Here is a 27,177-nt window from a genome sequence, read left to right as displayed (position 1 = left end):
AGTCCCTTCTCTAATATAGCATGAAAGACTCGAAACACCAGGAAGAAATTTTTCATACATCTTTAATCATAATACAATAATGTAGTGTTTCTCCCTTTAATGAATAATCTCCATGTCGCCCTTTTTAATGAAAACCAAATACCTGCAAGAAAGTGAAATTGCAGTGCATAAAAAGCATGATGTTAATTTATCTTTCAGTGTCTTTGCCCAACTACTTGCACATGGTCAGAAAAACCTTAACAAATTTTAGGGAATTGCAACCATTCTCTAGACATAACCTTTGTCTAACTCACATCTAAACCTTATCCAAGGCAGTCAGTTTCCTCCTTCTGGAAAACCCATTTACCAAATCCTTCTCAGACAGGTACAGTGACAGCTGCAGTAGAAGTTCTGAAGTTTTCAAACAGCTCCCTATGGCAGAGAACTGGATGTGCAGCAATTAATTTTCACAGCATCCTGATTGTGACCAGATGTCACAATCCACAGAAACTACAAGTTACTTTGAAGCTAAATCTACACCAAAATTTTAGTTGTACTTGAAATTCTTACTGATGTAAGAGAGGTCTGTGACCTCCTGAGGACTTCAATCAATCCACAAGATGCAGCACCCCACAGGGAATAAAAAGTCACTCTAGAGGAGCCTTTTGTCCTAAATTTTCAAAAAGCAGCATCCATAATCAGTTTAAATGGAAGACAAATTTCAAAAATACTGCCAGTGAATTACAAGCAGCTACCAATATAAAAACCAGATGCCTGCAAGTGTCTTCTGGTGGAATTAATTTATTAAAATAATACAGCTTTCTGAGCAGATGGAACTTTAAACAGGCTGGATGTATTTTATTTTTCAAGCAGCACAGGAAAAATCAAATACATTACTTGTATGTTCAATTATCAAGCAGTAGTTCCTATGTTTAAAAACTGCATTCACACCTTCACTTTTACAATTAAATACTGCCACATTAGTTTCTCTGCTTAGTAATAATTTGTATGGAAATCAGAAGCTTGTTTAGGCAAAATATTATATATAATTACAAAGGTGCTTAAAACAGAAGTACAAAGTCAAACAAGTGCAATGTACCAGAACACTGACCTAAAAATTCTAATTAAATTGTGACATTTAAGGAAACTGGTGTGAGATGTGTACAGGAATTAAGGTCATGACATGTAAATGACTGATGAAAGATGCTGAACAATTCAGTCAAATGAAATATAAGGTCAGCAACACTTAAGTCTTGTGGGGTTTGGGGGACTTAAATCTCATTTTTATGCTCAACAGGCAGTTCCTCAAATGCTGGCACATACAAAAAGCTGAGGTTGATGCCTGTGATGAGAGAAAGTTGAGAGGTTTGCTATTGTGTTACCTGTAAGTCAGTCAGCTGCATGCTGACAGCCAGAAATACCTTTGCAACATCAAATCAGGACAGAGCTGTAACAATACCTTCCCAGCTGATTGAATGGAGCCACTATCACCAATTCACTCAGGACCCTTTGCTTCTTACAGTGCAGAAAAAGATATCAGGGCTTTTGAAATGGAAGTCGACTGCCTAAATCTTTCTGAATAATTAATAATGCCTGCCCTGGAAATATTAAAGCAGAGGATAGGAAAATAACTGGCATTTGCATTGGATTTAACTAAAGAGGTTACAAACATTAAGTTAAGAAGAGAACTACATGAGTTTAGAACCTCAGTGGCTGCATGCCTTCCTACAGCCCAAAAGTAAACCTAAGCAAATGTTGGAGAGATAACGTAGATGTTAATGAAGACAACTAATTATGAAGATCACTGCACCTCCACCCACTCATTAAGTCTTAATCACTCTTTAAATCTGAGTTTAAATCTGAGTCCAACTTGCTAGCAGGGTGTCAGTTCTTAAAAAGACTGAAAAGCTTTTTATTCTGTCATTTGTCAAAGGAAAATATTCTTAATCAGGTTGTATGTTTGGTTCCACAACAGAGACAGGTGGGACAGTGAGAAAAAGGCTACAAAGAAGGATATGTCTGATCTTCTTGTGCATAACAAAAATTGTGGAGTGTCACAACAGAATCACTGTACAAAGCAACAAGCAGTCAATGAGGGCACCTCCTTCTGTCTTTCCTCAGATTAATCCACCAGAAAACAAACAAACAAACAAAGGTCAGCTTTCTAATACTCCTAGGCCAGCGAGAGAACCTGTGGGAATAAGGGGAATGCAGAGAGCTAATAAATTTGCCATATAAATTTGGAGCATTTGATTACTCAACAGAGAAAACTCAGCTGAAGAGGTTACAAAGACAAGGATATTGAAAAGGGATCCTTGAAGGTCCTGCTTCTATAGCTTGTACATGTAAATACCAACCACTTGCCTGGCTTCTAGAACTCACCACTGTGAGCTCCTAAGCCTAAATCTACCTAGGTATGCCTTCAGTTGCTGGAATTAGTTTTATAGGTGATCAAATCCTTTATGCACCTTTCTTCAGTCTTCATTAGAACATGGACTGTGACCACTTAAATCCCAGAGTGCAGATATGTTAGTCATTTCACAAAAGCAAGTGTTTATTTTCTTATCTGCATGCTGATTCAGAAAGCTCTAGACACACCATGAATAAAACAGCTCTAGTCTTAATTCACTGCATATAAATAATATCTAGTCTTTTAAAAGATATAAATGTCTATTACAGAGTTGTGGAATAAAACACAAAAGAGCATCAGAAGTTTGAGGAGAGATACAAAGACACACAGATGAGGAGCAATAGCTGCAGTTTGATAGATACATCTTATTTGTGTGTCAGAAGCAATAAATTAGTAGAGCTTTAGGGGCCTTTTTTGCCCTTCTCAAATCAAACTATTCAAAGTGGCTGCTTGTCTTTAGGTTTTCCACAGTCATTCTATCTAGTCTGTCCTGGAAAAAAAATTAAAGAAGGCTTTAAATCAGATCCTTTTCAAATCACTGAAGCAAAAAAACTGACAACCAAGTTGCTGGACAGTGACAGTGTGATGCAAGTGTGGCTTTTCTATTAACTTTACAAATGCACAGAAGGAATTAAAACATAATTTCCTAAAAACATTCGAGCCTTCTTGTTTATCTGTTGTGCAGCTGCTTAATTTTATTTGAGGAATAGGAAATATAACCATGACCACAAATCTTGGCCCCAGAAAAGAACATGGCAAAATGCTGACAGATACTGATGAGGCAATAAACTAAGAGCCTTTTGGTACAGAAAAGTTGGAACACTGGATAATGTAATGGAGAAAATGGTAAAAGTAACACGTGGGGATGTCAGAAGGCATCTAGAGGCACACACATTGCAAGAAAGAAGGAAATAATCTCCCTTGGAATCCAGAAATGTGGGAAGTGCAATACACTTGCATACAGAAACCACCACATGCATGTTACATAGGAAATACAGCATTATGCCACATCTTTTCAAATAAACTATTGTATTTTTTCACGCAAGGATACTAACAGAGCTGCTCTAGTTACTCTCAATTCTAGTGTTACTTTCCTTATGAAAAAAGCAATTATCCAAACAGCACATTCCCTGAGTCCACACAGAAAATCCACATTGCTGATTTTCATTTGGAAGAGTCCTCATAACTTTACTGGGGGGAAAAAAACCAAAAACACACAGAGTTTGCTACTGTGCTAGTTTAGGGTGGGTTTAGTAGTTCATATTCAAATGTGTGCAACTACATCAATGTTGTAATCCTAACTTACAAAACTGTCTATGATCCAATCCCAGTTTGGGAGAAATGCTTTGTAATTCTTTCCCTGAAGAGATCTCTCCAACTGGAATCCCATTCATGTCCCAGGGGAAAAACTCAGCCAAAACATAGGCAAAGGTATGAAGGCTTACTGCATAACATGAAAAAAACTACTGATTTTGCAACTATCACACAGATTTGGAGACACAAAGAGAGCTAGAGATAGATTCATTCAAACAACTCTACATGGATACAAAGGGGGTAGAGGAAAAGAAAAGTCTTGTCAGCCACAGTCTTACTCTGCACCTTGTTGATTTTAATTTGCAGGTAAAAGTGTGAAAGTTCCACCCTTTAAGGGTTGCAGAGATTCTCTCAAATCCAACCTAAAAGACAAATTATTATTTATATTCTGCTTATTTCTAACAAGAATTCACAAACATTTGGCTATCTGGATTGAAAAATAGAACTACTTTACATAAATATCTTCAACATCCAAGAAAATGTACAAATCTAAAGTCAAACACATTTGGCTTGTAACAAGCTCCGTTTGCTAATGTCTTTATAAACGCTCAGTTTTAAAGAGAAGTAGTCATTTTAAATATAACCAATACACTGCAAATGCCATCCCATTGTATGGTGACACTCACCATTCTTCTGTACTTCTAGGGAAAGTGAATAATAACATTCCACATCTGCTTGCAAGCAACATATACCTTATTTTGGTCCTGGGTAGGTAATCTCCACTCCTACATTTTGGAGTGGTCTTTTTACAGCTCAGAGAAAGATTGCACCTGAAATAGTCAGCAGCATTCTGCCAAACCAGCATTTAGTCCCCAAGGCTTTGGGTTGAGTGTGTGAAAGTGGAAAACCATGACGACATTGCTGATTTTGCACTTGTGAAGGCTCCTCCCACAGACTGACCTGCAACACAAAACAAAGATCAATAGCAAAGTGTTATCTTTACTGATTTGCTACAAAGAAATACTAAAAAAAAAAATAAAATTATTCAATCAGTTGTCCAGTTTGGGATTTAGCACAGAGTCTGTGCCAGAAAATATTCGAAGAACTTGAACACAGCAACTCAGCAGAAATGGCCTATGGTGTGCTTTGCCTGGGAAGACTTGGTAGACTTTGGGCTGAAAGGCACTCCTGACCAGAGTGCACCACAGCAAAGAGAAAAGACAGACTCCAACAGAATTAAAGAGAAAGCTAAACAATTTTTGGCACAGCCATTGCCAAACACCTATCAGACCTCTTAATGGATTAACTCCCATTAACTCACACTGCAAGATGACAATGTGATGATGCCCCTGTCCAATGCAACAATTGCTTTTCCAGAAAGTTACAGACTGCTGTGAAATCTGCAGAAACTGACACAAGGACTTTTTCTGATCTCAGCCAGCTCTTGATAGTTTCAAAGTGATATCAAAGTTGAGAATAACTCAATGCAGATGGTGGTCAAAGTATCAACTTCCTGAAGGGTGGCTGTGGTGAGCTGGGGGTCAGTCTCTTTCTCCAGGCAACAACAGACAGAACAAGAGGACACAGTCTCAAGCTGCGTCAAGGGAGATACAGGCTAGAATTAAGGAGGAAGTATTTTACAGAAAGAGTGGTCAAATACTGGACTCATCTACCCAGGGAGGTGGTGGAGTCACCATCCCTTGAAGAGTTTAAAAAAAGACTGGATGTGGCACTTGGTGCCATGATCTAGTTGAGGTGTTAGAACATGGGTTGGACTCGATGATCTTAAAGGTCTCTTCCAACCTAGAATTTCTGTGATTCTGTGATTCTGTGATTTACCAGATTACATGGAATCTCTTACCTGAACATCTCTCTTCCCATATTCACCTCCAGGCCACACTGGAAAAGGGATGTACACTAATTTCTTTACCTAGCTGCTTCTCTTTCTGCTATTACACAATTATGGGGCCTCAATCAGCAGCTGTACCCTTCAACATGTTGCTCTGATTTGTGCATGTTATAAAGTACACTTGGATTAAAACAAAATACAACAGAAAAAGGATGCCTTTCAAAAAAGATCCAGCATAGATGTAAAGTGATTTTAAACAGATTTCTTACCTACAGCTTTTCCTGTTTGTACCACATTCCGGCTGGTAGAAACCATCACATTTCCAAGCTTCTTTCCACGCTCACTGTTTTGCACTGAACTGAACAAGAGAGATACTGAAGACTGTTAGTAGCTGACTTATCATTACTTTCAGGTGTAAATAAACTAGTTAAATTATGTATCATTACACACAGATTTACATAACGTACACATATATAGTTCACATGGTCAAGCCCAACTCCTGCATTCATCTTAGCCACAGAGATCAGCTAGGCAAGCTCCTCAGAAGAGGAAAAGATGCTGCCAGCAGGACAGGAAATCAAAACACCCAATGGTTCATTCTTACACAGCACACTTTAAACCTTTCACAGACTCCATTGGGTTGGAAAAGACCTTTGAGATCATGGAGTCCAACCCAGGTCTGAACACCACCCTGTCGACCAGGCCTTGGCACTGAGTGCCACGTCCTGTCCTTCCTTAAACACCCCCAGGGACAGTGACTCCTCCACCTCCCTGGGCAGCCCATTCCAATATTCAATCAATCTTTCCTAAATGTTTACCAAAATGCATTTATGATCAAAATTGCAAAGTCATATTTTCAGTAGTTTTGGCAATTCTTAGCCCTAAAACATAACCTTTAAAAAGAACAAGTGTAAGTGATCAGTCCTTTTTTTCTAGATAAAGCTTACTTTGTATCTTTGTCCAAGATTAAATTTTTGATCTAGGACAGTTTACACTCATGGTTTTGTTAAAGAAATGCAAGAAAATGACAGACATGATCATCATTTGGAAAGAAGAGCATAAAAGCGATCAGTTCTACTGCACAAATACAAGTCCACAAAGTCCAAGGCTTTGCAAACCCATTAATGTGAAACTTAACAACACATCATGCCTATTCTTTCCCCATTTCCAAAACCTTCAGTGTAGATGGAAAAAGCAGAAAAAACAGAATACACCAAAACCAAGTCTAGGCTCAGTTTGCAAAGGCAAGTAATTTTGATGAGGATCTGGTATCTAAGTCCCACCTACAGAATCAAGGCACTGTTGTAAAAATAGTTATTATTAGAAACATACTATGAACCACTGGTCCTTTTAAACTGATGTCACACTACCCAGAAGAGTTAGTAACTCCCCTTTCAAACAAGGGTACAAAAACAGGCAAATGTTAAAGACACCTCCAGAGCTTTCAAATTAAGACTTTGTAGAAAGATCATTCATTAATCAAAGAGAGAGAGACTGTTGTTTAATGGTCAGCAGAGCTAAGTGAGAAAAAAAATCCATTTTGCCTGGTGCATAAACCCCAGGCTGAATTCTGGCTTCAGTTAGAGCTGAACAGCTATGGAAAAAACAAGCACCACTGAGTGGTAGACTAGAATTTTAAAGGCAGCAGTTGAGATCAACTTAAAATTCAGATGACTCTGGTACAGGAACACTATGCAAAACCCATTTGAAACTTGTAAATTGAAGGAACTATACCACATCTCACTATGCATACATAGTGAACTGAGTTTTAGAACAATGCTTAATTAAAAACCAGCTAATTAGAAAGGGGAAAAAAGCTGTTTTCTCCTAATAATTAGACCTAAAAATCAAATCACTGCTGGAAGTTTTAACAGCTTTAGCTGACAAATTACAAGTAGATGTACAAAAACCTTATAATTGCAATGCAAAAAATCAAGGCTGTATTATGTGAAATCCAACACAAAATAGAGCATTTGCCTTTTTAAAAAATTATTATTTATTTCAGGCAAATGTTTCATCTTTAGATGCGGTGCTGTTTTGCAGCAGAACTTTTGAGTATAGTTTCATGAAGATGGGCAATTTGAATCTTATCTTGTTGAGTTCATTATAGGAACAGTTATGCAGTTATTGATATTTGACCACACTTCTAAAAAATACAAAATCAAAGTACTATGTACTTACTGTGACAACCTTAACTTAACATCTGATACAGAGTACTGGCCCTGGAATGGATGGCTAGAAGAGGAGGAAAAACCCAAGAAAACATTAATTTATTTTTCATGATGAATCTGTATCACACAATTATTAGCTGTATTCCCCTCTGTGACTTACCAAAAAAAAAAAAAAAAGAAAGTTTAAAAGATACTTTGCAGATATACTACTCTATAGCAGTATACTTCATACTCTATAGCTCTATACTTCACAGAAGTCTGGGCTGCAGTGATTGTTCAATGACAGATTTCTTATGAACTACCTAAAAGGTGCCTTCTATTTACAGATGAGATATTAACAACCTTTCCACACTAAGTCAAAAGCCACCTCCTTCCAGCAGCACACAGAAAATAGAAAACATCCCTTAAGTAGACCAAAAGAGCTTTGTAGGTCTAAGAAAAAACCTTTTTCACACTACAGCAATTGGCAAAGTAAAAGCAAACAGAACTCCCTGCAGCAGAGCAATAACCCACACTAAGCAGAACACATGCACAGCCAACAGTGGCACCAAGCCTGGCATGGTCAAATCTCCCAGTGGAAACACACCCAGAACAGGCAGCTCCCCTCTATCCCAGCAGTGACAGCCTTGGACACAGCTACTCCCTGCACACCTGGCAGCAACTAACACAAAGCAGAACCATCTGAGGACAATTCCTGAGGAATGACAAACTTTCTGTAGCTGGGGGCAGCTGACAATCAACTTGAACAACTTTCACTTCTCCTGACTCTGGATATGTTTTTCTTCATAAAACTACTGCCCAAAATTCAAGTAAATACTACAAAGTTTCCTTACCTAGAATTTACCTCTGCAAGAGCTGGATGCTTGTTGCTGTTCCATACTCTGTAGTTGTGGGTATTTTTCCAGGCTGTTACAAATCCTGTTCCAAAGTCTGACAAAATCTTTTCATTGTCTGGTAAATTAAAATAAAGAGAATTTGAAGAAATTCATTAGAGATTTATTAATTACATGACAAATTAATTTTTTTCTTGTAAGAAAAAAAATCATTTTCCAGGCTCTTACCAAGTCCATAACAAAACTCCAGTACTAAAACCTGGATACTTCAAAAATGGTTTATTTTTATTTTAAACTGTCAAAAATATACAGTACCAGGGTAAGAGGGGGAAAAAATCTAAAAATTACTTTTCTTATTTTTAATTCATTTATAAAGCTCCAAGAGCTCAACTGGGAAAAAAAAAATCCAAATTGACTTTTCCTCTGGGGGATGACAGGAAAGGGAAAAGAACGGCCACACAGCAACCAAGAACAAAAACAATTTGCACTGGTCTTGGTCAGATACATTGGATTTTGCTGTACTGTTATTACTCATTCAAATTTAGTAACTCCCAAATCCATTCCAAAACTGCAGTAGGAAATACTGTGGAATGAACTTATCATAACAACAACCCCTTTAAAACACTGAAGACTATAGGAAATAATTTAACAGCCAGCCAGTGATGTAATATGAGTTCCCAGAAAACCCTGATATTTCATATCAATCTAGTCATCTTAAAATATTAATTTTGTCAGACCAAGAACGTGGCATCTTCCAGACTTTAAAATCAGGTTCTCAATCCCGTGTTTTCTCACATATACCACAAAACAAAATGTGAATTTAATTGGTGTGAATAGAGAAAAATCATTGTGAGAATGAAGTTAAAAAAAATGTCTGTAAGGCTGTGGATTAAGGATTAATAACAAGCTTGTCAAGAAATAACAAGGATAGCCAAAGACAAGTGAAAAAGCAGGCTAAAAATGAAACTTTAGGCAGAGGGAGATCCACTGAGAGTAAGAACAGAGCAAATGCTTGACATGTCCACCCTCATCTCCATCCCTAGACAAGGGATCTGTTCTACCTGGTTGCAGCACAGCAGCAAGCAGTGCATGAAGATAAGCACTGAACTGAGCCCTGATCCACTCATCTCCTCCTTCCCATCCAGTGCCATCAAGGAACACATCATCTCTGTTCTCAGTGACGTGCTTCACCAAGTAATCTGAAAATCTCAGGTCAGCAGTCGTTGGGTTCAGGATCTTACGCAGTTCTGGATCGTGGATTTGCACATGAGCTTCTTCTATCTGTTTGAAATGATTCCAAGGGTAAACATTTATCTAAATAAAACTGGTTATACAAACTTACACTACTACATATTGCTACCTAAATCTTAACCTTCATTCCCCCAAAATACCAAGAAGAAACAAATGGCCAAAGAAACAATGAACTAACTATTCTCAGAAAGTCAGATACTGCTCTGATTTACCCAGAATTCAATCATTTCCCTGGCACACAGTAAAAGCTGCTTATTTGACAGAATTTTGCAGAAAGTTTGGCAGGGGAAGCATGGTGCTCTTTGATTATCACCTCTGTTTATTAAGGTGATTACCTATATGGAACCATCTTATGTTACCAGATGCTGATTATACAGTTGTGTCTATTTGCTAGAAGTGGCACAGTGGGTGTTTCAGATGCTGTGTATTTACCCTCCTGATTAAATCAGATGGAAGTCAAATCAGCACCTGCATGTGATTCTCATCTATTTTTGAAGACCTCACTAAAATGCCATGAAAAAACTCATTATATGAAAAATGAAATTATATCAGCAACACAAAAAAAAATTTAACAAGTGTCTTAAAAATTCAAATTTCAGACATATATAAAAACATGGATAGTAGTTTTGCACAGCCTATCTAATCCTGTCCTCTCAAGTCACGGGAATTTAACAAACTTCTGCAGCTGAGAATTTATTTCATATGGAAGGCATTCAGAATTCAGGCAAGCACGTGAAACTGCAAAGCTACAATTAAAACAGCATCTCAGCTGCCCCCAGCTCAGAGGCAAAGATCCTTACTTCCACAATTGCATCACTCAGGTGCTTCTGCTGACGGAACAGGATATTGGTGGCTCCCGCGACAAAGCCGCGGACGGTCACATCCGACAGGAGGTGATGCTGCTGCAGCGCCATGTACGGCAGACACAGGTACCCCTGCAGAACCACAGACATTCACAGAAGTAACATTTTAAAACGTGCCTGGATTCAAAAGTTTTCATAATAAAAGCCAGCATATTTCACCCAGAATGAACCTTGGTTATTACAGTTTCAGCCACAATCATCTGTTGCTCTGCTAGATGACATTTGCAAAGTGAATTGAATTTTTTAGGAGATTGTGTTGCCTTTCAGTTTCAGGATTGAAACTGAAATCCAAAGCAAAGAATGAGAATTTAATGTGTTTGTAAGGCAACAGAATAAGCAGTATAAGAGCAATAATAAGCAACAAGAATGAGGTCTCAGGTCAGTTCAGAGACAAGAAGCAATGGAGATAAGGATTCATCTCTCCAGTAGTGCACATGATGTCTTCTGGTAGTTGTGAGGCACAAAATGCAGGAAAGCTACAGACAGCTATCCACATTTTGTGGGTGGGGATTTCCAGACACCAGAGATAGCAATCAATTTTTGATAAGCATATGCAAGCCTGCTTTAAGAAGGAGAGGACAGAAAGTAACACACTGTGCTTTTCAGCCACTTCAGGGCTGTAAATTCATCTAGTATCCTACGCTCCTATTAAAAAAAAAAGAAAAAAACCAAAACATTTTGAAAAAAGGCTTTGAGCTAGTCATTGAGGGATTATTGAGAGGCAGTTGTAGGTAAATTCCTTTTTAAACATAGGATCAACATACTCCTGACATCTAATTCCAGCTGTTCAACTGCATAAAGCCCAAAGCAAATTTATTCACTGTAGCTAATGGCACGTTGGACAGAAACAAAGAGCACACACACTTTATCACCCAGTATGTGGTAATTGGAAACATATGGAAGAAAGGAGCACAACTACTCCCTTTTGTTGTGTGAGACACACGGATGGCCTTAGAGATGACAAGCCCTTATCAGTAGAGAACAAACAGCTTGTGTCAAAGGAACAACAGCGCTTTGAAAGGAATCACAAACCTAAGATGGAAAGTTTTCAAAAAATACAGCTTAAGAAGCAGGAAAAGAAAGGCTTAATTACTGTATACTAAAGTAGCAAAGTATGGGAAATCTTTCACTGTTTAAAGTATCAAATGTCAGTTTACAAATGCACATTTGTAAGTACAACAACTTTTATTTTCATGAACGTGTTCCATTCTTTTTTAAAAGAGTGCAGATGAAATGACTATTAGATCTGACAGAACTGGTACTAAAGAAACAAGTACCACAAGCTATTTTCCCTTATGCTCAGGTGTACCTGGATAATGTATTATGCCACCTGGCAAAACCTCCTCCCATTCAAATTTGTCAGATTTATAAGTCTTTCCATGGCATGGCATAAAACAACCCTGTGTTAAGAGCTCTAAATGAGATGTAAACTTTCCAGTAAGTGGTTAAAACTGTAACTCTGAATTAGATTTTTCTGCTAACTCAGACATGCAAAGCCCTTTCTGCTTTAATTACACTGGCTGAACTCAAGTGAAAAGTGCCTTTGTGGAACAGAAGGCAAACATGTAGAAACTGTCAGCTTCCTTAAAATTCTTTTCCATTTGATGAGCACAGCAGCAAACAAAAGTTTGCACTTGGAGGCCCCCTTATCAATTATTTTATTCTTGTTTTCCATCTAGTATTTTCAAAGAACTAGACCAAATACAATTTACAGGCTATAGTTCACATTAGACAGACCATGAGACAAACATCAAATGCAGATCTTTGTTGAAAGAACATTTCTAATGGTGACATGAGGCAATACATTGAGGGCAATGACATTTGAGCTGCTCACTTGGGCCCACACAGTGTACTATTGCCAACAAAAGCTACAGGGGGAAAGTTAAACACAATCATAAAATACAATATTCTGCAAGGAAATGCAAATAAACCCCTCCAAAGGAAGAAAAAACACTTTGAACATCAGCAGCTTGAGGAAATAAATCTGAATCTTCTACTATGGGGAAATGTTCATTTAAAAGTTTATTACATTAAAAACAAAACAATGAAATGTACTAAATAACTTCTTGTATCCATAGCAGTATCTTTGAAAGGGATGCATTTTACCTGGTTTTTATGGGAAACCAGCCCTACTAACCAGACCTATTGCTTGTTATCTGACTATGCCTATCAAAGTCCTTAGAGATTCTGAAACACCTGGAGTTCAGTTAGATATCAATGCAAGCTTAAAATTCAGCAGCTCAGCGCCATGTACAGAGAAAGAGACACAGACAAACAGAAAGAGTTATATAATATAATATATAATATAAAATATGTGTGAAATTTCATCTTATAATATATAAGATGAAATTTCACACAGGAGGGTGAAATTTCATTTTATATATTTTTATGTGTGTATATATGTATGTATATACACATTTTGTGCATATATACACATATGCATTTAAAAATACATATACAGATACAAATGAAAAGAGGAAAACAGACTTAGGTGTCAACAAAGGTAGACGTTTCAGAATCTTTGTTTAGGTTAAGATATCTAAAGGCTACTGAAGCACTCTGATCTTGCCCTATATAGGCTAGATCACCAATTCCTCAGAGTAAAAGAAAACTGTAGTTTCTGCTACATACAATTTATTAACCACAGAGGAGATGCAGGTTACCACCACATAAAATTGAAAAAAATTGCAAATAGTATTAAAGCAAAGGTATGAAAGTGGAATGCAAATATGCCTGCAAGGCCCTCTCAAGCCTTTCCACCTAGGGGAGACCATACTCCACATGTTTTGGAGAACCCTACTGTCCACCTGGAGCTCAGTAGCAAAATTATTAGCCACTTCTTGTGGTATTCACATGCCCTCTGAAGAGAGAGAAGCTGTGAGACAAGCAGAGAAGAAGGAAAACACAATTCTTATCTTGCTTGCTGTGCCTGTGTTGTGCTAAACAGAATGCAATATGGAGATTGTTTACCCAAAGTGAGGATGTTTTGTTCCCTTGGCCTATCAGGACCAAGTGTGTGTGTGTGTGTCGGACTGTCACAGGACAGTCAGGAGAGAATCAGAGATGAGTGCAGTGAGTGTGAGCAGTTCTGAGCAAGACTGAGTGCATGGCAGACTCAGTTTAGATACAATGTACATAGTATAGTATAATAAAATAATTCTTTGGCCTTCTGATGATAGAGTCAGATGCATAATTCTCTTTGTCCGAGTCGCCGTTGATTTACAATAACTTCTAGGAAAAAAAAAAAAAGCCTTTCTGAGTTGCCAAGTACCACAAAGAACATGCTTACCTTTGTAAAAATAGCCAGAGGCATCCCATACTGGTCCTCTTCCAGGCCAGACACCAGTCCTTGCACAAGCACCGTGTGCCCCGTGTTTGCCTGGGGCTGCACAGTGATGGGAAGGCCTTCGGAGCTCACGCCTTTGCTCCGAACATTTCCCGCCTGTTCTGACGCTGCATTCTCACGTTCTTCTTCCTTCAAATGAGCCTCCTCCAAAATGCTGGGGTCCAGGGTCTCCCAGTCACTCTCTGAGGAGGCTGGGGAAGCACGGGAAGGAACTTTCAAGCGCTGCACAGCTCCGTTGGAGGACTGAGCTCCATTGCAAGCCTTCTCGGCCTGGGAGAAAGGCACATCTGCTGTTTGACCTTCCAGGGAATTATCTCCTGCCATCTTCCTGTCTCCCTTCCCCATTCCTAAGTTTGCATTCGAAGCATCAGCAGCAGACACAGAAACATAGTCATCTAACCGTGGTGGATTTTCCTGCAAGCCAGCATCCTCTGATATGCTCTTTCTTGGTCTGTAGTGTGAGCAGTCACTAAGACCATGTTCAATCATACCTGGGAAGAACAGCAAACACAAATATGAGCATCTCAATCAAAACTTTAGTGACTTTTGTGGAGGAAAAAAATTGCTTTTGGGTACATAGAGGAAATAATGTAATTTAAAACACTACTCTGGGGAGGGAGGGGTGTTTTAAATAACCCAAACCCTACACTTTCTCTCCTAAAGAATCTGCCTTAACATTTTGCTTTAAGAAGACTGGTTAGAAGCTAAGGATTAGCAAGGTTAGGGGTAATGACTGTTTGTTTGTTTGTTTGTTTGTTTTTATGAGCATATGTGGAAGGAAAAGTTTATATTTCGGGGCTTTAAGGAACTAAACAGGAATGTGTTACTTATTCAGGGGCCCCATCTATGTTACCCACAGGAAATACAGAAAATCCAGTGGCTCCAGTGAAGCACAAGAAATAACCCATAAAATGCAAGTAGTAAGTGTTAGGAGGTGTGTACATAGTACATGGACATGCACACAAGTCACCCATTTTTCAGGCAACATATCAACCTAACTTTATTATCACATGAGTTGATTTCCAAGTGACAGCACAACCTGTCTCAGTTATCACCAGAAAACATAGAAAAAGAAGTTCAAACTTCTTTTCTTACCAGGAAAGAGTGACAAGACAGTCATCAGAGCTCCCACCAATCTATTTACAGGAGAAATATAAAACAGCACCTGGTGGCAGGAGGGAGGACAATGGGAGGAAGACAGAGTGCAAGAGAGGAAAGCAGAATTAGGGAGGGGAGAATGAGAAAAACAACATTATACTTATGCATGACAAATGACACACGCAAACTATTCAAGGCACTGCTTTTTATGCTATATTAGAAAGTCTGCTCACTAACAAAACTTCCTACAACAGGTCAAAGTAAACATTTAGATATGCCTACAGAATCCTTATATAATATTTGTAACATATGTTTTATATATATATATGTGTGTGTGTAACACACTTCTCAGTTATTCAGGTTTTTCTACAGGTTTTTAAGACTTTTTCCAAATTGATCCAGTTACTGAAGAACTGACAGAAAAAAGTTGTTCCTGGCATGCTGCATAAATTCTTGCTCATTTGTAGCACATTAAATTCTCTGTTATAAATCAAAGAGGCCAAATAATCTCCATTCCAGAACACTGATACAAACCTATGCAAAAACATTTCTTTTAAGGAGTTATATTAAGGATATGTAGATAAATTAAAAACAGGATAACTGCTGCATGCATTTATTACAGTAATATTCACGTTACAAAAAAGTTTTTTTTAGAAACAGAATACATGAGTGGTACTAACTTTGGTAAAGCACTTAAGGCATAACATGGGAAAACAGAATCTCCTTAATTAAATCAGAGAGACTGGAATTAGTAAATTAGTTAGGAATTCAAAAGGGGGTGTCAAAGGCTAGCAATGAAAGAAGAAATAGAAGCCAGACTGAATATTACTACTAAAATTTCTTCAAAATATGCCTTCAGGGAAAAAGAGGGGGGGAAAGGAAAAAAAAACCCAAAAAAAAAAAAAAAAAACCCAAAGAACCAAATAACAAAACCAAACAAAAACAATCCAAACCCCAAAAATCCCCACAAAAGTAAATTTGTCCAAAATGCCATTTTTACATCCTTAATCAGCACACAGCACAATATCAGTAAAAAACCATAGATGAGCATTCCAAGGAATCAAGAGTGCAAAGGAATACAGAATAATCTAACTTTACGACTTTGCAGTCCAGTTTAATAAGCAGATGATGTAATTAAAAGTGCAAGTTTGTGGACTTAGCCTTCGTAAGAGACTTCTGCTGTAAGAAAGAAGGACACTTTAGAAGAGACTGATGAATAATAGCTCATGTCCCACTACTGTTTGCCAATCTCCAAGCAAGTGAACTGATGGGACAAAGAAAGACCTACACAACCTTAACACAGGCCAAATGATATTTAGTGGTACCACAGCTGAAAACAGACTCTGTATATTATCCTAAACATACTACCAAAAAAATTGTGCAAGGCAAGTGAATTCAAATACCAACAACCACTGAAAAAGTATGATGAGATGAACAAGCAGCTCATCTGTGGAAAGAGTTTTGGTTGACTCCAATGGGAATTAAAATGTGTAACTTTGAAGATGTTGCTTTATAATGTATGCATGAAAAATGCATGATATAATAGCAATGAACTGCAACAGAAAGCCTATGATACTCCCACAGGTTTAGATTCTCAGACACCAAGCACTCTTAGCCAAGCTTATTTTTAAGCCTACAGAAATAATTAAGCTTATAAAGAAGTACCTTGTTTTAAAGAATTCTATTCCAGTCTAGGTTTTTGTTTGGGTATACCACTTACTTAAAGCAAATACTTTTCTATATTTGTTTCATCAGGTCCCTGTGCCATCTTTCTGTCTATAAGGATTCACTACCCTTCCCAATCCCACTACACAGCCTACTGCATTTAAATCAGCAAACTGGGTGGTCCTGGCAGGAGAAATTGAAATGATCACCATCTGGAAGTAGTCTTCCAGCCTAATAACCACTGAGAGGTGAAAAAAATTCTTTTAGCCCGTGGAAAAACATCAACCAAATTACTACAGATTAAAGGAAATTAGTCTGTGGCATTTTCCAGATCAAGGAAAATTGGCATTACGAATGGCTTCTTGCATATTATATTTAAAGTCTTTGAACACACAGATTCCCACAGCTATTATGAAACTATAACATTTGCCAGAAAAGAGGCAGTGCCTGAAAACCAAAACTTTCTTTTGAAATTTCAAGTGTTGTCTTCCTGTCAGAGCTTAGGGAAAACCAGACACAAAGCAACCTGCAGGTTTGTTCCATAAGCATTCAGTTACTTTCAAAACAATTTTGTATGTTTGAGTAATGTGAACACACTTGGGAAACCCTCTCTCTCCTCTCTTCCTGTGCATTTGCATCTTGTGGTTTGAGCAGTTTCATAAAAGAACTGCAGCTCAGTGAAGTATTTTCTTTGTACATGTCCAAATGCTGAACTGATCTGGTGACCCCTACTGTGCCATAATTGTGTTTTCTCAAGTGTACTTTTGCACAGCCTTTAATATAGTCATCTTCAGCACATGCCTCCTTAATGCAGAAACTGCATTTATTCTCATCAACAAATACTGAGAGCTGTCAAGGTGTATCTGACTTACAGAATTGACAAGTGCAAAAACTTTGGAGAAGCTGCTAGATCTATTTTAAAACAGATCTACTGCCTCATGAAAGATATCTAGGTCTAGGACATAGACTTAAATAAACACCTCCACAACTGTTTTGATAACTTATACATTAAATCCTACTGACTTTCCAGCTGCAGCTAACAAGAAATCCTAACATGCCTTCCCATCACTCTGAAGAAATTGGGTTTTAATACAGCAGGTTCACTGAAGAAAAAGCAGCATTTGGGAAATTGAAACAAAGTTTTAAATTACATTTTTAAAGCAAAACAAAACAAAATCTCTGCATAAATATGTCTGGCAGCTGATACAGTCATTCCACTCTAAGTTCTTGCTCTAGGGCATTAATATGAGCACAGAAGGAAAAAAAAAGTCTTGATTTCACATCTGCTTTCACATTTTGCATATTACACTTCAATTACTAAAACAGCATTGCTTCTGAGGCAGTAAGATAGCCCAAAGCAAGCACTGATCCTAGAATCCAGCAGTTATTACCAATTTATAATCTGAGTTCAGCCTGACCTAACAAGATACAGCTCTCTTCATTGTCTCCTGCAGGTGTCCATGGAATTCAGGTCTGAAAGACACTTCTAGCACTCATTTCTTTTGGTGTGTCTATTTAAAGCCTGAACCAGAACTTCTACTTGCTGAATCTCTATAAAGCTGTGCCTTTTTAGGTACCCGCATTTCCTGTCAGTTCCTCCACACAGGTGCCTATCTGCATCTCATTTGTATCCCATCCTATATTTTACAGTAGCTTATGTTTCTCTGGTCACATTTCATCACATTTTACTTCGGCTGGGATAGAAATTAAAGAAACAAAGTGTGGACAGAATAGAAGTGGAGGCAAATGTATAGGTCAACACACAGCTGTTTCTTTAAGCCTAATAACCTAATTTATATATTGATACAAAGTTGTTGATATGACTTCAGATGCTTCTATTTTACAGATGAAAAATATTTAACAGCTATGCTTCTATTTAAACTACCTGCATCAGCTTACAAAATGTTACCTTTTTCTCTAGAAGAATCAATTTAAAAAGGATCAAGACCTGAAAAAGAAAACAAAAAGAAAAAAATGGTGAGTGAACTAGTGCCATTTCTCAAAAATAATGTGCAAGCATAAGCTCTTATTCAAGGTTTTGTGTTAATCACTGCATAACAATCAAATGACCAAATGCATTTGACCAGTGAAAACCAGTGTTCCAATACCCTTTCTCCACCTGAGCACACACTTAAAAATAGCATGAAATGGGAAAAAACCTCCAAAAACAACCAAAACCTCCACAAAAACAAACTGTATAATTTGAATCATACGTAGCTTAGCAGAAAGAATATGTTGCACAATTCCAGCATTTTAAAAAACAGTAAACTACATAAACATAAAAGAGATCCTCCACAGAATTACTGAAAAAAAATCCAATAAAATACCAAGAAGAATATTCACCTCACCTAATTTTAGGCATCTAGATCACAAGTGGCTGTCCAGATTCTCTACATTAAGGAAAACACAGATGCTTCTGGGATATGATTGGCAGACATCTGAAGTTAAACAAAAATGAGGTCTACCCCAAAAATCTACTGAACAGGTGCAAATACACCATGAAATTCAGATCTTCAAAGTTGTTCCCTTGATGCATCTCAGTTAATAAAAGATTCTAAATGCTATTTGTACTTTAGCTATAGCACATATACTCAATTTCAACAGAAATTAGGATAAAGAAGGACAGGTCTAAGTCCCTTCAAGTTCTGTGATGGCAGAAGCTACAAAATTTACAAAACACAGGAAAAATGCTCCAGCTTGTGTCTGCACAGATGTTAGCAATGGTCTTTTTCTTATATTCATAAAACAAGAAACAGGAAATAGAAACAAGATCACCAATGAGATAGCATTTGCACTTTGGGACAGAACTAAAAAATGTCCCACAAACTTAGAAATCTCCAGGAATCTCTCAGACTAACAGAACTCCTTAGTCTGGAATATGCTTTTGCTGAAGTTACGCAGGTGGAATTGGAGGGAAAAATCAGGAGGCTGTAAATACCAGTACTTAGGAAACAGTCTTCTTACTCCTAGCTCAGGTATGTCTAGATATGTTCATTTTTCTATCATATTTCTATTTCTAAATAGTGCAGTCCTTTAAAAATCTAGTACAGAATACCTACCTTGTGTCTAAAATGGAGAACAAGATCTCGAGGAGACAGACCTGAGACACCAAAAAGAGAGCAATTGTTACAATTAAACAGCTGATGGGGATACTAATTTACTTCTTGCACCATTTTTCAGCATCTGGGAGATACCCATTATGGATTCTGGTTATTTCAATAGCAGAATTCATACAAAATTCCCTTTTTTTTTTTTTTTTTTTTTTTTAGTGGGAGCAAGAATTCATTGACCATAGAGACAAGAATAACATGAGTTAACACCTGTTGGCTGCCACACAGGAACCACTGAGGTAAATACTACACTGTGCATTCAGAAAGCACAGGGAAGAGTCAGAACTGGCTGGTGAGATACCTTAAATAACAGATAATAACACGCAAGCTTGAGCAATTGGATGGTGTGGGGTGCTGAATCTAAAACCTAAGAAGGTATTGTTCACCAAAAGCAGATAAACAGCTGCTAGTCAGACTGTTAGGTCAAGGAGTAATATGGTTTCAACCTGCAACTGACTCCTGCTATGAAAGCAACAATACATTTTACATTTATTTAAATCCATTAATAAAGAAATGCAGACCTCTGGTGCTTAACCTGTTAATGCATATCAACAAATTAGCTCAGGAGAGGCAGGTGTTGTTTAGTGTAACATCATCTCTGCTGCTTTGTACAAAACAAGTCACTTACCAAGATAAACTTGCGACCCTTCTAAGGAAGTATTGCCCAAGGAACTATTCATATGATCATAAAGTTCCTGTAAAAGTTAGAACAGAGGCTAAAAAAAGGTGTTAATGGCATATGGTCACACAAAATCCAGTATGAATAAAATTCACTTATTTAATGATTTTAATGGCTTACTCCAGAAAGAAAACAAAGTTTTACTAATGGAATCCACAGAGATACAGGCTGACAACCACACTTGTATCTCATAACAATCAGAAAGTGGACTCTCTGTCAGATTAGGGTAGTACATTTAGTTCATGTTAAAGTATTACAGGAGCTGAACAACTGAATGACTTATACAAGCACAAGCAGAAGTCATCATAAGCATTAAATGAAAATACTAAAGTTTGTGGCCATACACTGAAAGCTGTTCTGTGTGCATTTTACTGGAAAGTTACCTTTAGGATTGAAATTTGTGAGAAGTCTTTTTCTTCAAAATACGCATGTGTGATGAGTTGCAGCTTTGCCTGAAGTAACCCATACAAAGGCTTGGAAGAAAAACAAACAAAAAGCAAGTGAATGAAACTATTTAGTCACTCATTTTGAACTTTAATCTTCTTCCATGCTTATGTTGCAATACTGACATTTTATTATACACTGAGTTCACGGATGAGCAGTCCTCAGTAGCTAACTCCCAGCATCTTTCTCCTGTGCTCATTTTAAATGATGATAATTTCATTTTCTTCCCATTTGCACGTACCATACCCTCACTGAACATCTTTCTGGAAAAGTAGTTTCCTGCTTTAACACCGTTCATAAGAGTTCCAGTAATAGTTCTTTCTTCAGCTTTAAGCGGAAAAATAATTTCTGTTCCCTGCCTGGTGACCAGCAGCTTCTGATTAATAGGTAGAAATAAAAGATATCTCTTCCAAACAAGAATATGCTGCATGTGTGGCTATCAGAAAACCTCCCTCACACTTGAAGGTGGTGGCCACTCTCACAAGCTACTATGCTAGATGATCTTTGAGGACCTTTCCAACCCTATCCATTCCATGATTATACTAGCCAAACTCCTCATTTCTACCACATTAAACTGAGTTAGCAGCGTTTAAGAAAGATCAGAGTATCCTCATCAATGACAACAGGCAGACACTTTTCCAGTTACCACAGCAGATACCACAAATCAAGGCAGCTCACTCAAATGCCACAGCCTTCCAATTCCATTTTACTCCAGTATTTTGTTACTCTGAAATAGCTAAGACAGATGTTTGAAGCCAAATGTTCCAAATAAGAATATGGAAGAACAATTGTTAAAATTACCTGAAAGTGTTTTGGGAGTCAAATAAACATTCTTACCAGCTGGCTGAGAACACAGACACTTTTCTGTACAGTTTCTCGGGTGATGTCTGCTTGCCGTACTTTTAAAGCCTAAGAAATAGAAGTATTACAGTGTTTTTACCCAAACATAATTTCAAAAATAATTATTTACCAAGTCTAGTTTCCACATACTACCCCCCTATTTAAACAAGATCCTAAAACTAGCTATCTTCAGTGGTGGAACATCCAAACCATGCAACAGTATGCCCTTATGTTTTCACAAGAGATAGGCTGGGAAGGAGGCCACGGGTGTCATCCCCTATGCTAAGGAATGGTGAGATTGTGAAGAACTCCCTCTGAAAAACAGTCACAAACAGGTCAAGAGTTTGTGGGTAGAAATCAAGGACAGCACCTATAAAGGACACCTGGTTGGGGTCTACCACAAGGTGCCTGATTAGGGGGGCCTGTTGACAAGGCCTTGCTCCAAGAACGGGAAGCACTGTGCTCACAAGCTCTCATCCTAATGGGGGAATTCAACCACTTGGATGTTGGCTAGGAAAGCAATGAGCCTGTGGATGCTCCATCCCTGGCAGCTTTCAAGGCTAAGCTGGATGGGGCTTTGAGAAACTTGGTCCAGCAGACAGCATCCCTGCCCACGGCAGGGAGTTGGAACCAGATGATCTTTAAGGCTCCTTCCAACCCAAACCATTGTATGGCGATTCTATGGTTCTACCTAGTAAAAAGGGTCATAACACTGACATGTCAGAGCTGTGTTCTCATCTCATCACATCCAGCAAAGATCCAAACACAGCTGTGATGATGGGCAAAGCACCATTTAAAAGACCCTAGTGTGAGAAAAAGTCAATAGGAAAAGGAAATGGCATTCTAACTCAGGGGGATGTATGGGAGAGAAACCACAACACATCACTTGCTCTTCTCTAACATCATCTGTGAAAATGGACCAGATTACAAAGTCTCTGCTTAGAAATTTTTTGTTTCATATTCAAGCATCTTTTTTGAGCCACTCATAAAATAAAAGCTTATCCACAAAATAAGCTACATTCTCAGCCAGAACAAATGGTCCCAGCACTTAACAGCAAACCAAGAAATGGTGAGGGCAGAACACACACAAATGATTCACTTAACTGTACAAAACAGAAAATGTATGGACTGCAGCCCACACATCAAAAAGGACAGATGGAGAGAGTGTTAGAGCTGTCATATGAAACACACTGGGTTTTATTCTAGTTGTTTCAAAGAGTTCATTTTAAACATCTATTTATCTTCTTAACTGGTTACTAAAAAGCATAAACAGGAATCAACAGCATAGTTAAATACAGCAAGACTCTAAATCACAGAATACAGTGAAGGCTGGTGCAAAAATAATGAGTGAACAAAAACCAACATGGAATTTAGTTCAAAAGAAATGGAATTAAAAATTGCATGAGTAAAATTTCTCCTAGAGCAAGAAAAGGAACTTGAAATATAATCAAGATGTAATTAACACAGAAAGAGAGTATATAAACAAGTCATATATTCAGAGGGTGAATCAAACCCATGTGACATTCCAGATTATTGGCAATTCACTGAAAAAAATAAGTAATTTTAAAAGAAAGTTGTATTAACTTCTCAATTCTAAGTGCAGAGATCATACTACCATTACTATTTTGAAAACATGGAATGATTTGAGTAGATCGAATACCTAATTTTCTCAGTGTGATCACCTGCACACTGTGGCTCTCCTCAATTTTCCAGTTTTACTGCTAAAGATGGGTATCACTAAGTAGCAACCCTGAATGGGAAGATTCCGGTCTACTCTACAAGTGTACATTTGGCAATGGGGGCAGGTGAAGAGAAACATCCCTACATTTGCATGGCTAGATCCCAGGAAGTACTCAAATGGGGAGAAATTTCAGCTTTTTCCACCCAAAAGGCCTACTGCCTGAAAACTTAGCTTTGCCACGTGACAGACAGTCAGTTGAGTTTTGCTGCTGGGTGCTGATGGCTAGATTGGCTCTCCAGAAACAAAATGTATTTTTCAATTGCCTCAAACATTTCAGAAGATCACAATACACCTGCTGATGTATGGGACAGTATACTTCTCAGGTTCTGGAGCTACATACTATGACCACTTTCAAAGACTTTTAATGTAACACAATCATGCAGCTTTTGCCTGCTGGTGTAATGCAAGCCACTGAATTTTAGGTTTGTTAATGCACTGAGCCTATCATTCATTAATATAATTAATTTCCAGCTTGGAAGGTTACCTTTGCTTCAATCTGCCGATAGCAAGAGACGCCATACACCGTGGTTCGATCCCCGCACCTCGGAGGCAGGTGGAAAAACACAGTATCTGGAAAAAAAAAGACAAGATTATTTGGTCATTCACTAACAAGAGTTTGGTATATTTATTTACAGCATCCCTTAAAGGTTTACTGTACAAAGTACTGGCAGACACTTATTTCTAAAAAAATAAAAAGGAACAAGTTACCTATAAAGTTATGTCTGGACCCAAATTAGTTTTCACATTGCAAGACAATTTGTGGAAGAATCTCCAGGTGTGCAGGACAGCTTCATGTTTAGCTAGACAAAGCCAACATTGCTTTTCAGAAGCAGCTGCTGGCAGCAGAGAAGCACCACTGAAAGCTACAGGCATGCTGCTTTCCCAGTTCAGCACAAAGGAGCAAAGGCAAGGCTCTGCGAGTCAGTGTGTACAGCTCAGAGTGTGATGCCACTAAGAAGGCAAACAGAGCCAAGATAGGGAAAAAAATCTCAAACAGCAAGGAGGATACACACAGTTGAAAGGTTAGAGCAGCTCCTACCTCTGCCAAGGTAGATATCTACACCACCACCAGCACTACACTACCATAAAGAATTTGTGAAACCTAGTCTTACAGAAAATAATTAGTGTCTCTGTGCAAGTGCAAAATGAAAAAGAAAAGTATCTATAAAATATTACAAGAGAAAGACTTTTATGGCTTGAGATATACACACACACACTTATATACACACACACCTGCTGCTACTGCAAAAAAGTTGTTAAAGCCTAAGCAAAAGACAGTTGTCCTCTCCTTTCAAAACATGAGTGAAATCTTTTTTGAAATCAACTATTAATTTTTTGTTAGCTTCATAGTAAGAACATTAACAGGAGAGACAATCCCACATGCATTATGACCAACAGAGAGGGAGACTTCTTATAACAAAGCTTACCACTTTGATCAAGTTTATATTCTGGAGATCACCCTAGGGTTTTAGAAAATCTCTATGATGATTTCCTGTACCAAGTCATCCTCTTTGCACAAATGTAACTACCCATAGGCATTAGTTTAAAACTCAAAACCTGATATCTAATAAAGTTACAGTAAATGAAATACAATTATGACGAGAAAATCTATTTGCCTGGTTCAAGTTCATGTGTATTCTTGCCTACAAAACACAAGGATATATATTTCCCCTTTGTTGCCAACTCTTTTTTGTCCTTACAAAAAAATAAACATTCATATTCTTCTAGCACAGCAATAAAAATGCTCAAAGTTGAGTATTAACTGGAACGGTACTGAGACAAGAAAGAGCAGGTAAATGCAGCTGCATTTGATTTTCCTACCTTTGAATGTTGTCTGCTTTTTGTAATGTATTTAACAATGCAGAAATTCAGCAAAAATCGTGGCCCAGAGCAGTCAGAGACACTCTTACTGCTGCTAGGAAAGATACTATTTTGATAAACTTCTTTTGTTTCCAAATGAGATCTCCAAAAGCTGGACAATAAGGAAACTAAGTATATCATGTTAAAAAACTAAACAAATTAAAAGTAGCATTAAAGTGTTTCTGTGATTTTGCTGTTTAAAGTGACTTCCTTGTCTGCTGTGCAGAAAAAAAAATGAAACAACTGGACACAAATAAAAATGTCAGGGGTAAACAGAATTGCTAATAAAGGAATAAATACAATACTAAAAAAATTTAAAGTGCCACAAACTTGGTGGTGACTATATGCCAAATGGATGTTTCTATCTTTATTCTGCCAACAAAAACCCTTTTAAAGCTCACACCAATATACTGACATGGCTTTCCACGACTTGTAGTTCATTTTTAAGCACCTCTAAATTAGTGAAGGAGTGTTTCTTCAACCTTCAAAGAACTTCTGAGAAAGCCAGCAGCCTTGCTTTGTGCTAGAACTATGCAAAATTGATATGTAACCCTGAAGTTTTTACTAACATCTGGATGTAGGAGATACACCTTTACTTTCATCTAAAGGAATATATCACTGCTAATGTATTTTGTAACTTCAACAAAAAGTGCAGGAAGTATAATAGTAAAAAGAATCACTGATCAGTTGTTCAGATATCAGGTTTTTTCTTTGGGCTGCAGCAAAAGTACACACAGCTTTTCTCTCTCATTTCTCACCTTCCTGATAGTTGTGGGCGCCATCTGGTAAGGCAAGAAATGGCAAGTACTTCCATTCCTCTGGTAAACTGTGGCTGTCATGTCCTTCTCCAGGTTTTAGGGGAGGATAGGAAAATTCAACCTAAACAAACAAATGAAAACAAAGGGGAGAGAAAGAGAGAATACATTACAGTTACCATACAAGCAAGCCTCTATGATTCAGTCTAGCACTTTATTCCTATCAATATTATGGGGAAAAATGGTTTTCCTCCAACTAGCATTTCTTGTCTCTTCCTTCACCCACAGACTGACTTGTGTGGTTTAACTAACAGGCCTTGGGCAGATTTGGCTTTTAGAGTCTAATTCCTTTCCCTCAAGAGAAATGAAAAGAGATCTTCCAGCAGAAAACAGCACCCAAGAGCTGAATATCTTCTTCCCTGTGGGTACAGAGCCAGCAGCACATGCCACACCTGCAACAACAGCAGGGGTCATTGCTGGGGCACACATATCCTGAAAGCAGATTTGACTTCCCAGCCCTTCAGGTGCTCATGACTGGGTAATGCTGACACATGCAGGCCTCTCTTTTACCCTGCAAGACATTGAATTGTCTCAGAAACTGTACTAACAGCAAAACACTGGTTCCTATATTTTTATGTACCTGACTGCAACATTTTTTACACAATGCCCAAAAGTATCTCCTTTCTCTTTCACTAAGAAATCCTGCGTTTCAATTTTGCCTTTCATTTAATTGCCATTGTCCTTTTTCCTAGAAATAGGGACAACCTTTCCATTTCTTGCACTACACTACACATCCACCACAGAACCCCACCATCAGCATCTTTACAGTGCAATCTTCTTTTCCTGTGGAGACCTCTCTGGTTTTCCAGCCACTTCCACCAACTCTCTTTCAGACAGCATTTCTTAATTCAGTGAACAAAGTCTAAGCACAGATTTCTCAGTAAAAGAAACTGTTTATTGATACTGTAACTTCTCTCCAAGGATATTTAGTTAGTGAGCATAACTAGTGAGCTGTAAAATGTATGTACA

At 37.9% G+C, this 27,177-nt stretch overlaps 1 protein-coding gene across 1 annotated transcript in view; it reads right to left on the bottom strand.

Annotated features, from left to right (window-relative positions):
- Positions 1-760: 760 nt before the first annotated feature.
- The window catches only part of AVL9 (AVL9 cell migration associated), a 41,200-nt gene continuing 14,783 nt past the window's right edge, over positions 761-27,177 (bottom strand). Inside the window, exons 2-16 of the mRNA XM_063156710.1 lie at positions 26,152-26,272; positions 24,018-24,103; positions 21,790-21,861; positions 20,892-20,981; positions 20,458-20,524; positions 19,779-19,819; positions 18,629-18,667; positions 15,052-15,121; positions 13,900-14,447; positions 10,548-10,682; positions 9,558-9,777; positions 8,497-8,614; positions 7,674-7,727; positions 5,762-5,850; positions 761-4,603 (exon numbers count right to left, since the gene is read on the bottom strand). Coding sequence (XP_063012780.1) covers positions 4,509-4,603; positions 5,762-5,850; positions 7,674-7,727; positions 8,497-8,614; positions 9,558-9,777; positions 10,548-10,682; positions 13,900-14,447; positions 15,052-15,121; positions 18,629-18,667; positions 19,779-19,819; positions 20,458-20,524; positions 20,892-20,981; positions 21,790-21,861; positions 24,018-24,103; positions 26,152-26,272 — 1,845 coding nt within the window. The 3' untranslated portion in view covers positions 761-4,508. The remainder of the gene's footprint in view (positions 4,604-5,761; positions 5,851-7,673; positions 7,728-8,496; positions 8,615-9,557; positions 9,778-10,547; positions 10,683-13,899; positions 14,448-15,051; positions 15,122-18,628; positions 18,668-19,778; positions 19,820-20,457; positions 20,525-20,891; positions 20,982-21,789; positions 21,862-24,017; positions 24,104-26,151; positions 26,273-27,177) is intronic.

The sequence above is a fragment of the Melospiza melodia genome, chromosome 1 (assembly GCF_035770615.1).
Source record: "Melospiza melodia melodia isolate bMelMel2 chromosome 1, bMelMel2.pri, whole genome shotgun sequence".
Taxonomy (NCBI): domain Eukaryota; kingdom Metazoa; phylum Chordata; class Aves; order Passeriformes; family Passerellidae; genus Melospiza; species Melospiza melodia.
Note: the sequence above shows the minus strand (reverse complement) of the source record. Positions and strands in the feature narration are given on the sequence as shown.